This window comes from Hyperoodon ampullatus (genome assembly GCF_949752795.1).
Source record: "Hyperoodon ampullatus genome assembly, chromosome: 13".
NCBI classification, from domain to species: Eukaryota; Metazoa; Chordata; class Mammalia; order Artiodactyla; family Ziphiidae; genus Hyperoodon; species Hyperoodon ampullatus.
Genome location: NC_136926.1, coordinates 38,180,765 through 38,192,814, shown reverse-complemented (window position 1 = coordinate 38,192,814; position 12,050 = coordinate 38,180,765). Strand labels below are relative to the sequence as shown.

At 40.3% G+C, this 12,050-nt stretch overlaps 1 protein-coding gene across 1 annotated transcript in view; it reads left to right on the top strand.

The window, feature by feature from the left end:
• Positions 1-2,572: 2,572 nt before the first annotated feature.
• The window catches only part of CLUL1 (clusterin like 1), a gene marked incomplete at both ends in the record, with an annotated part of 33,055 nt that continues 23,577 nt past the window's right edge, over positions 2,573-12,050 (top strand). The window contains 4 exons of the mRNA XM_079717577.1: positions 2,573-2,678; positions 3,848-3,996; positions 9,323-9,490; positions 11,408-11,840. Of these exons, the coding sequence (XP_079573703.1) occupies positions 2,573-2,678; positions 3,848-3,996; positions 9,323-9,490; positions 11,408-11,840 (856 nt within the window). The remainder of the gene's footprint in view (positions 2,679-3,847; positions 3,997-9,322; positions 9,491-11,407; positions 11,841-12,050) is intronic.

Genomic DNA, 12,050 nt, shown 5'->3' with positions numbered 1-12,050 from the left:
AAAAAAACAGACAAAAAAACAACAACAGAGAATCAGCAGGTAGTCAAAACAGCTGAAATGGGGTGTAGGCAGGACTTCACGTGTGTCCTGTAATTGCCCATCGCTATGTCCAAGCAGAGCAGAGATAAACTCTAGACTGCAGGTTGCTTAGACACAAGGATCAACTTCTAAGGGCCCTGAAAGGCAGGTGAAACAGTTCAAAACAGTGTGACCTGCTTAGAAAATACTGAGCATCTAATAAGTATTGATTGGCTAATTCCTCAAAACTTGCAAAGGGGGCCCAAGACAATCTTGAGATTTCAGTAACCAGAGAGACCCAGGCAACACCTGGCTATGGTGACTCTCTAAATTGCTTTTAAATGAATCATTCGCTGAATTTTCAGTTCAGCTAATCAATTATCAAATTGTAGTAAAATAGTCACTTATATGCTCAATGTTATCACTTTAGTTAAAATGTGTTTGCATATATTTTTAAAAATGCCAAACCACTATGGAAATAATCTTCAAAATATTTTTAAATTAATTTTTATTGGAGTATAGTTGATTTACAATGTTGTGTTAGTTTTTGCTGTACAGCAAAGTGAATCAGTTATACGTATATGTATATCTACTCTTTTTTAGATTCTATTTCCATATAGGTCATTATAGAGTATTGAGTAGAGTTCCCTGTGCTATATAGTAGGTCCTTATTAGTTATCTCAAAATGTTTTAACTAAGCATTTACTTTATTTCATATTGTTGCTTATACTTTCAATGAAAGAAATTTGTTTGACCTATAAAAGAATATACATAGAATAAATTTCAATTTTATTTATTTTATTATATCATTATTATTATTATTTTTTGGCTGCATCCAGTCTTAGTTGCAGCATGTGGGATCTTTCATTGCAGCAGGCAGGCTCTCTTGTTGTGCAACGCAAGCTCCAGAGCATGTGGGCTCAGTAGGTGTGGCAGGCAGGCTTAGTTGCCCAACAAAGGATTGAACCTGCATCTTCTGCATTGGAAGGCAGATTCTTGACCACTGGACCACCAGAGAAGTCCTATAAATTTCAAATTAAAAAAAAATATATATATATATATATTTTTAAGGCTTTAATGAGTCCTATCAAAACATATTTGTGGGGACTTCCCTGACAGTCCAGTGGTTAAGACTTCACCTTCCAGGGGATGTGGGTTCAATCCCCTGATCAGGGAGCTAAGATCCCACATGCCTCGCGAGACATGCCTCGAGGCCAAAAAGCCAAAACATAAAACAGAAGTAATATTGTAAAGAATTCAATAAAGACTTTAAAAATGATCCACATCAAAAAAATCTTAAAAAAAAAAAATTTGTGTGTGCTCACTTCGGCAGCACATATAAATACTAAAATTGGAACGATACAGAGAAGATTAGCTTGGCCCCTGCACAAGGATGACATGCAAATTCATGAAGCATTCCATATTAAAAAAAAAAAATTTGTGTAAGATAAAGTAACTCAAGGTCATTGTTCCTGATCGTGTAGACAGCCCGCCCTCTAGTGTTTCTTTCTAAACCCTACCACATTTTAAACCATACTCAATCTCAAAATGCTAGGTTAATAGGATTAAGAACTAACTGTGTCATCAAATTAATAGAACAAGGCAAAATCCCTGACACAGACAAAAATTAAATCAGAGAAAAGTGAAGGTTCTTCCAGAAGCTGGTAACAGCCTCACTGGGGAGAGCCTGCAAAGTTGGTGGTAAATATATTAAAACTTCATTTGGTAAATAGGGTCTTAATAGAAAGAGAATTAGTTCAAATGATAACCGTAGATATAAAATGCGATAGCTTTGTAACTACTAGTATTTTTAAAAGATATTCCAAATGTTGATTAAATAATGGAGTGGTTTTTTTTAAATAACAAATATACATAAAGCAGATAAATATCCCCTTTGGAAAGAATTAAGATAATCTAAGTTATTTTATAGATATAACTTTATGAAAGCATACATTTTTATTTGGAATGTTTGCAACTAATATTTATCAAATTAAATTTAAAAGGAAATTTATTATCTGAGAAGAAACAAATTTAACTGTGCATGATTCATACATCCTGATGGACTTTATAAGATGTATGAGAAAAATCTGAGGGGTTTTGGCTTTCATAAAAAAGTAAGTAGTAAGCCATTTAGGTTAAAACTTACTTGTGGACTCTGAATTTTGAAAAAAAACAGTCCCTTTGACATATCTAATTCTGTGTTTGGGGATATTTACTGTTGACAAGGAAATAAAATATAGTTTGGATTCTGTGGGGCTGTTATCCATGCTATTGGTTGCCCTAAATTTCAAATGCTTTAGATCATGACCTTATTTAACTGTCATGAAGAATGTAAACAAAATAGGGACTTGGGTTGTCTTTTTAAAAAATTTATTTAAATTTCAGGTTTCCTTATGTCTCAGCCATATCAGCATACATTGTCTAAAGTCATAAAGAAAAACTGACAGAAAAATGCTTCGGATCACCATGTGTTTTCAATTGATGCCAGTAGAAACTAACTTAACCTAAGGCATTTGATGCAGGTTTATTTTTTCTTTGCAGTCACAGCGGAAACATGAAGCTGCCACTCTTGGTGTTTATTGTGTATCTGCTGTGGTTGAAAGATTGTCACTGTGCACCTACTTGGAAGGACAAAACTGCTATCCATGGAGGCCTGAAGGGTAATGTTTGGTTTCTTTATCTGTGCTGTGTCCCGTGTGCCTGTTTGCATGTCCTGTTGGCATTTACGGTGATTTACAGTTGAGAGATAACCATATTCAGGATGCCCTCTAGTTTCACGGTGAGATGTTCTCCAGGCACTTAAGCCAAGTAGACAAGACGCCAAGCATCTGGATAAAAATAGAAAATTCCAAATGCGTCTCTGAGAATGGTCCACATATCCAGATGTTTGCCATCACAGAGATAAAACTTGCCAACGTTTTGGGTTGTATTGCTTGGTCTCATCCAGATGTTTGGTGTCCTCTGAGCACAGTTTTAATGAACAGTGAAATTCTTTTCTAGCATTTGAAAAATTTAAACAATTAAAGTAATCCATGCAGTTATTCTTGAGATAGTGAAAGAATGGGTTATAATGACATTGAATCTGGTTGGTCTGTGCTCATTAACTTGTGGCCTTTGCTTGATGAGATATGCTTTGAGTACTTAACAGTTAGGAAAATAAATCAGTTTAAACGTTTCTTTTGGGGGATCTGTAATTAAATTTGGAGACCAGATTAAGCTCTTTTGGTGGCCACATTGGCTATTGTGAAGAGAGAATGACAAATCATGAATTTCATACTCACTAAAGGCTTATTAAAGGGGTGTAAGAGATGTCCAGTATGTTATTAAAGAATCTTGCATTATACAAGATGCTTTCTAGGTTTTATGCCTCCTGGGAAGGTAACTGAAGCTGAAAGAAAAGGAAATTTTTCACTCTGTTTAAGGTTCCCAGTTGGGCATTTAATATAAATTGTCTGTGAAGAAAATTCAATGTTTTCTTCTAATATAAACACACTTGAGTTTTAAGGGAAAGAAAAACAATTGGATAAATGAAAACAGGCCCTGAGGAAAATGATAAGAATAGGCTTAAATGAACTCTGACTTGGCTAGAAGTTCAGAAGTGAGGAACAGAAGGTATCACCCGGGTGGTAGCCGTGTCCCTGTGGCAGCTGACAGCCCAAATCATTGTGATCTGCTTTCAAAGTTTGATGCTGTTAAAAAAAAAAAAACAAAAAACAATTAAGCCTCTGCTGGGGGAACATGAAAAGTTGGTGAACTCATTGTGTTCTGATACATTGTAATCTGATCAGATCTCACAGGAAAAAACTACAACTACATCATAATCTTTTAGGTTTTTCCAAGGCTGGGGAGATAGATATAGATGAAGAGGTGAAGAAGGCTTTGACTGGCATGAAGCAAATGAAAATCCTGATGGAAAGAAGAGAGGAGGAACATAGCAACCTAATGAGAACCCTGAAGAAATGCAGAGAAGAAAAGCAGGTACAGTCATTGAAAATCATACCTGTCCTTAACTATATCTGGACCATAAATAGTGCATGTCTGAGTGCACTGGAGGAATTACTTATTTACCCTAATCATAGATTTTCTGGAGAGCAGCCCTTATTGGAGGAAGAGCTTGAAGAATATTTCAAATTTCTTCAAAGAACATATTCCTTGTAGATTAGGCCTTCGAAGGACTCCAAACTCGGGAATTTGGGGGATTCGGCTCTGTTTGGGAAGTGCTGCTTTCTTAAAAATGCTTTATTGGTGCCTTTTGAGTTGGGATATTGTGTCAAAAGTGTCTTCCCTGGGCTTCCCTGGTGGCGCAGTCGTTAAGAGTCCACCTGCCGATGCAGGGGACACGGGCTCGTACCCCGGTCCGGGAAGATCCCACATGCCGCGGAGCGGCTGGGCCCGTGAGCCATGGCTGCTGAGCCTGCGCGTTCGGAGCCTGTGCTCCTCAACGGGAGAGGCCACAACAGTGAGAGGCCTGCGTACCGCAAAAAAAAAAAAAAAAAAAAAAAAAAGTAGGAGTTTTTGGCTACATCAGTGGCCTCCAAAGTTTTTTTCTTTCCCATCCCTATTACCATAATTATTGTTAGCATCCACTCCTGAATATATGCATTTAAATTAATTTATTACATTAGACACGTGAATTGCTACCGTTATTATCTCAAGGCACAGAATGCACTTAGGGATCATCATTAGCTTGGGTAGATGTAAGTCCATATTTCAAATAATCTAGATATTTTGAAAATTTTTTAGCTTATTGCCAAATCTGATTAGATCAACATATTTTTACTGACACAAGGCCAAAGAGTTTGTAATGAAAAAGTGGCAGCCCTGCCATTTGCTTCTTATCTACCTGAGCTTCAGTTACTCATATTTTTTAATCTGCTGGCGGTTTTTTTCAAGAAACTTTTAAATCCTCCTGTTCATTTTGTGAGGGCAGATTTAGTTAAAAGTAGTTAAAAAACATCACTTACCTGAGTTCTCTTAAATGGCAAGTCATTGCAATTGGCTCCAAGTGAACAAAGAGAGAGGCAACCAGTGTCTCTTCCACAGGGTCCTCACGCACAGCTGGCCACACACAATGGCCTGACACAAGCACCAGTGCATGTGAAATAGTACATCAGCCTCATCAATTTTTTAAATTCAAATACCTTTACCTAATAGTTGTTGTCCAAACTATGTATCTTATCAATGGAGAATATACATTATATTCAAGTGTCTATGGGCCATATTAAAAACTGTTCATATGTTACAGTATAAAGCTCAGTACATTTCTAAATTATAGACATTGCATGGCTCATAGTTTAATATCATTAACCATTAACATAACACTCAGAACAGTTAAATTTTTTTAAAATTTATTTTCCAACATACTCTTATAGAGGATATCAAAACTATAACAAAAATAATTTGGAAAATATTTTAAATTTTAAAATTGGGAGTAAATTACTTTAAAATTTTATTTTCATGAAAACTTTTTTTTTTTTTTTTTTTCGGTACACGGGCCTCTCACTGTTGTGGCCTCTCCCATTGCGGAGCACAGGCTCCGGATGCGCAGGCTCAGCGGCCATAGCTCACGGGCCCAGCCACTCCGCGGCATGTGGGATCCTCCTGGACCAGGGCATGAACCCGTGTCCCCTGCATCAGCAGGCGGACTCTCAACCACTGCGCCACCAGGGAAGCCCCATGAAAACATTTTTAATTGTGGTAAAATATGCATAACATAAGATTTGCCATCTTAACCACTTTTATGAGTACAGTTCAATAATATTAAATACATTCACAGTACTTCCCTGGTGACACAGTGGTTAAGACTCATGCTCCCAATGCAGGGGTCCCGGGTTTGATCCCTGGCCAGGCAACTAGATCCCACATGCATGCCGCAACTAAGACCAGCGAGCTGCAACTAAGACCCGGCTCAACCAAATAAATAAAGAAATATTTTTTTAAAAATGCACTCACATTATTGGACAACCAATCTCCAGAATTCATCCCATTTTGCAAAACTGAAACTCTATACCCATTAAACAACTCCCCATTTCTCCTTTCCATAGTTGATTTTTAAATTAAAAAAACACAAATACAAGTTCTAATATCTCTTCTCTAGACCTTGATCTACACCTAGACCTGTAGACCTATAAAGTTGGGAGTTACCAAGCTCCGGAGCTGCTGGAATTCACGGTGGCCACTGGGTGTCCCCTGATCCATTGGAGCAGGGCTACATCACAGGCTGGGACCCCAAAGCTGTAGTCAGCCTGTCACCAGCTGGTTGACTTTGCAGCCATCCCTCTCCCTGCACCGCACAGGGTCCCTGTCGAGGAAAGGAGATTGCTTGACCAACAGCTGGAAGCCCTCCTCCCTTTTGGCAGAGATCAAAAGACCTTGAGGAAATGAAAACCAGCTCTTCATGAGGAAAATGTGGAAGCCCCTTTAGCTGTGTTCTTCCCTGGTGGGCTTGTGAGTCTGGCCACCGGGAATAACCACACTAGATATCATTCACAGGCCCTTTATAAAACACATTATCACCTGCAGTCCTTCCAACATCTGAGTAAACCATCACTTTCATTTTACAGCTAAGGAAACTGAGTTTTGAGATGTTAATTAATGTTTGTTGTTGTTTTTTAAAATTTTTATTGGAGTATGGTTGCTTTACAATGTTGTAACCCTGTCATGACTGACCCAGGAGAAAGTCCACTGGCGCTGTGCCTGTGGAAGACCCAGTGACTTTCTGTTTTTCTCCCTTTCCTGGGCCTCCTGGAAAGCCAAGGAGGGAGCACATACTGTGGAAAGAATGCTTGGTGTGGGTCAGGTTAGCAAGTGTTAGTTCCATTTCTGACCCTGAAGAATCCCAGGAGCTAGTAGAATTTTTATTATTTCTTAAGACCTACTTATTTTATTTTTTAAAAAATCATTGAATTATACTCTTAAGGTTTGGGTACTCATTTAAAAATTCATTTAAAAAAGGAAAAACCTGTTTAACCCTGAGTCTCCCTTCCTAAAATTATTTTCAATCTAAAATAAAGGATACTTCACACAAATTACGAATTGACAAATATGGGGTGGGTGCCCCCAAGTCTCCCAGAACAAAACACATCCCATCCTCAGGTGATCCAGTGTAATCTCGATCCTCCTCATCAGCTTCTCCCTATTTATATTTAGTGGGAGCATCTGAAACTTGCTCTTACTAAAGTGGGAAACCCTAAAGCAGCTTCAAGTGATTCCCCACACCCCTCACTCCCATCCAGGTTTGTGTGGGACTTTGAACTGCAGGAAGAGAGTTCTAAGTATGGAATCTATCACTGGGTGGGACATTTAGGGGGAAGCAGAAGGCATGGACAAGGCATTCCTGAACCAGAGACCTACTTCCTCCATGGCAACATTTCAGTTGTTACCAAAACTTGGGCCATGTGATCTGGTCATTGGTTCTTGTTACACTCTTGGAGGTGAGTGGAAGGAAATCAGATGATTACGGACTATGTGCCTTGCTTGCTCATCTCACTTAATACGAAACCTTAAGTGGTAGATCCTACAGTTATTCCTATTTGCTAAGAAGGAGACAGGGGCTCAGAGATGTTAAATAATTTGCCCAAGCGTCCACAGTGAGTATAGTTTGTAACTGGACATATTGGGATTTCGGTTTATAGTGAAAATGGGCAGAATATTTAAAAGACTGATTGAGAAAATCTGGGCAGTACTGTTGCCCATCCTGGTGAGGCAACCTTCGTTGAGAAGTTGTAGGATTCCAAAATTGTTCTGCAAAGCCCAAAGAGACAAGTTAAACCTGTCTGGATCATGAGGTGCATTTGGCAGACTGGAGCCCTGCCAGGTTTCTTATGTGGGACGTAGCAAATGACACCCAGCTTAGCTCCAGAATCCTGCCATGAGGGCAGCTGAAAAATCCGAGCCCTGCAGAGGAAATGTGGGGGGGTTGTCAGTGCCCAGGTGTTTCTTTGGACTTAATATGCCAGGAAAGGGTGATTTCTTTTTCTTTTCCTATAGGTAAAAGTGCATACTACATTGGTGTTAGAAATTGTGCTCCCTCGTGTTTTGTTTTTTTTTTTCACTTAAGGGAGTCTTCATCCACTCTGAGGCTTTCTCCTTACCGACAGGTCCATTATATCCCCTAAATCCCCTGAACTACTTCTCAGGCCTGGAGGGAGCCGGTCTGCAGAAGCCCACACTTGCAGGGAGACGGGGCGGGGGGCTGACCTGGGGGGAGCTCTGGGGGCAGGGTTGACGTTCTCAGGGACAGGTGTCGCTTCTGCTGGGCGGGAGCTGGCCGAGTACAGCAGGCACCACAAGGGGGAGTGCTTGGAATGTGGATGAGAAGAACGAAGCCCCTCAGAATGCAACATTAGAATGCAACTCACTACAAGAATTGTGATATATAGTACATAGGAATTTGATATACAAGATTTGATTTGATACACAAGAATTGTGCTTCCTTGCCGTGTTTAAGAACATACAAAAATTAAAAGCAGCATACATGAAGGAAATAAATGTGTCAACTTTGTAAGCCTTAAAAACACATCTTCCAGGGCCTCCCTGGTGGCGCAGTGGTTGAGAGTCCGCCTGCCGATGCAGGGGATACGGGTTCGTGCCCCGGTCTGGGAGGATCCCATATGCCGCGGAGTGGCTGGGCCCGTGAGCCATGGCTGCTGAGCCTGCGCATCCGGAGCCTGTGCTCCGCAACGGGAGAGGCCACAACAGTGAGAGGCCCGCGTACCACCAAAAAAAAAAAAAAAAAAAAAAAAAAAAAAAAAAAAAAAACAACACATCTTCCACATCCTTTAAGGACCAGAAGTGAAGACAGACAAGTAAACAGATCAGTTACAGTCATTCAGCAGAGTAAGGGCTGTGTCTTCATTGTTGCTTCACCCACAGGCAGTGAATGTCCATCCCATAGGAAGCACTCAATAAACAGCTGTTGACTGTACGAATGAACAGGTGAATAAGAACTGCCCGGTCTTCAGTAGAGGTCAAGCAGTGCTCTTAAGTTAACAGAAAGCTTCAGCGTAGATCTGTCAGACGCTAAGGGCTTGAAGAAGGAATGAGGTTTAGTAGTTTTTGTTTTTGTTTTTGTTTTAATTTTTGGCTGCCCTGCAGGGATTGTGGGATGTTAGTTCCCCAGCCAGGGATCGTGGAACCCAGGCCCTTGGCAGTGAGAGTGCCGAGTCCTAACCACTGGACCACCAGGGAACTCCCAGAGGTTTAGTTTAGAATAGGCACATTTTGTAAAGAGTGAAATCAACTAAGGTACAACACATAGAGTCATGAAATGGACATAGGATGTGTGTTTCTACTTTTTAATTAGGAAGCTCTGAAACTTATGAATGAAGTTCAAGAACATCTAGAAGAGGAAGAAAGGCTATGCCAGGTGTCCTTGACAGGTTCCTGGGATGAATGCAAATCTTGCCTGGAAAGTAACTGCATGAGATTTTATGCAACCTGCCAAAACAGTTGGTCCTCTATGAAAAACAAGGTAAGGGAAAAATAGAGCTCAAGATTTCTAAGTTCTTAAGGTATGTGCTTCAGCTTACTTTTAAAAATTAACTTATGTTAATATTTAGAATAGATATGGATGATCTGATATTGGCCCTTTGCAACCTAGGATCTAGCATTCATGCTTATGTATGAATCACTTGTGGATATATAATTTTTAAGTTAGAACAGCCATCCAGTGTTTGTCCCTCCCTTTCAGGACACTGTGTGTATCTCTCAGAAATACCCTGACTCCTTCTGCCTTGTATTTGTTATTTATGGACAGGTTCCCACTAGATTCTTTGAGGGCAGGAACCATATCTTATCTGCCTTCGTTTAAGCATTGTAGGCATTCAGTAAATGTTTGCTGAATTGCATTTTGAATAATAGTATTATAGTCTCTGATTTCAACCTGCTTTAATGTTTTCTCTGGAGGCCAAGCCTTTGAAGGCGTCCTCTGCCTCCTGAGTCTCTCCTTCAATGGGCTTGCCCTCTTGTGGCAGCACACACATGCCCGTGCACACACGTGCCCACATTCACGTCCCCTTTAACCCCATCCATGCACGTCCTGTAGGACTGGCATATTTTCCTTTTTGTCCCCTTTGGCTCTCTTCTGGGCAGAGGGAATCACAGAGGGTGGTGACCTGAATAGGATGAGCTCTGACCCATAAAAGACTCCTCTTCTCTTGGCCTGAATTTCCCTTCCCCTTCAAGAAGTGGGCTGGGTATGCAACGCAGAGAAATTCCCCTCTCCACATCAGAGCATGCAGTAATCAGAGTCTGCGCCTGTCTTGGCAGTGCCAACCCCAATTACAGAAGGAACAACCCCTAGGATAATTCATATGCCAAGTTAATTTGCCTCCACTGTTAATTGCATCTGCTCTATTTTTATAGCCACTCTCTAACATACCAGAGTATACTGGAATGAGCACTGGCTGGAAGTCAGGAGCTTTGGGGACCATTCCTATCTGTGCCTTTTGTGTGACCTTATGACAATTTCTTGGGCCTTTAAAGTTTCATTTTTGTGGCTGGGTTCAGGTAAACAGAAGCCGGCCGAGGGAGAGGCAGATGATCCACCCAGATTACTTTTTGAGAAAGGCATGAGTCTTCTAAGAATCCCTGGAGAATTCTTTGAACAGCCCTTGAGCAGGGGTGGGGAGTGCTCCCACAGTGATGTTCGATGGTTGCTATGTTCCAAAACATACAACAGGGTCATATCACTATCATACAAGGGCAACTATGTTCTGGCATGAACTTATGTGTCACATAGATGAAGTAGAACATGGTGTGACTGCTGGAAGATCTCCCCCTGAATAGGAAATTCTATAATTAGAGCTTCATTCCTTTGACTACAGCCAAGGAGGGCTTTGATCACTGGTAATATGTAACATCCCGAAGTAACCTATTTAGCTGTATTAAGCATCTATAGTTCAGTGTGAATGTATTGATCTTTTCCCTGGACTAATTTATGAGATGAGAAAGAGGAGAGCATAAAGACACAAATGGCATGCCACTGAAGGAAAAAAAAAAAAAAAGAACTAAGGCACTAAGGCAGAGGTGAAAGACAAGAGCCTTCTTCACAGTTTTCAGGCTGCACGGTCTAAAACCATGCATGCCAACCACCACCAGTACATCAGGACTGTGGCTTGTCAATAATATTGAAAACTTGGCCTTCTTAGGCCTTGGTAGGCAAACAGAAACCAGGAGGAACTTCAGACCCTATTTCCATAGTCAAAGTCAAAACCAGGTACATGAATGTTAATAAATTATCTTAAAGTGGATCACCTTTTCCTAGTTTGCCCAGAACTATTCTTGATTTGGAATGACTACTTGTAAGTTGACATTAAAATTCACAATAAAAAAATAGTCCAAAAGAAAATTAATTTATTTCATTTCTGTCCCGCATCCCACCCCGCAGCTTGAACATTTTTTCAGGAAGATATATCAGTTTCTCTTTCCTTTCCATGAAGATAATGAAAAAGACCTTCCCATCGGTGAGAAGTTCGTTGAGGAAGATGCACAACTGACCCAGATAGAGAACATGTTCAGCCAACTGACTGTGGATGTGGGATTTCTCTATAACAGGAGTTTTGACGTCTTCAAACAGATGCAGCAAGAATTTGACCAGGCTTTTCAATCATACTTCATGTCAGATACAGACTTCATGGAGCCTTACTTTTTTCCAGCTTTTTCCAAAGAGCCAGCAAAAAAAGCACATCCTGTGCAAAGCTGGAACATTCCCAGCTTCTTCCAGTTGTTTTGTAATTTCAGTCTCTCTATTTATCAAAGTGTCAGTGCAACAGTTACTGAGATGCTGAAGGCAATCGAGGATTTATCAAAACAAGACAAAGGCAAGTATTAAAAGATTATTTAGATATCTATACTAAAGTTGAGTTTTATTTAACTTTGGAAATGGTAGCCATTTCTAAGTCATTGTACAATGTTTCTGAGAGTGATGGTTTGTGGATTATCAAAGTCTCACAGCCTCTTAGAAAAAGCTTTGAGGTCTGCCAAACACTAGCCTTCTCCCGTCTTTGTCGAGCTCTGTGGGGCTGTTCTCT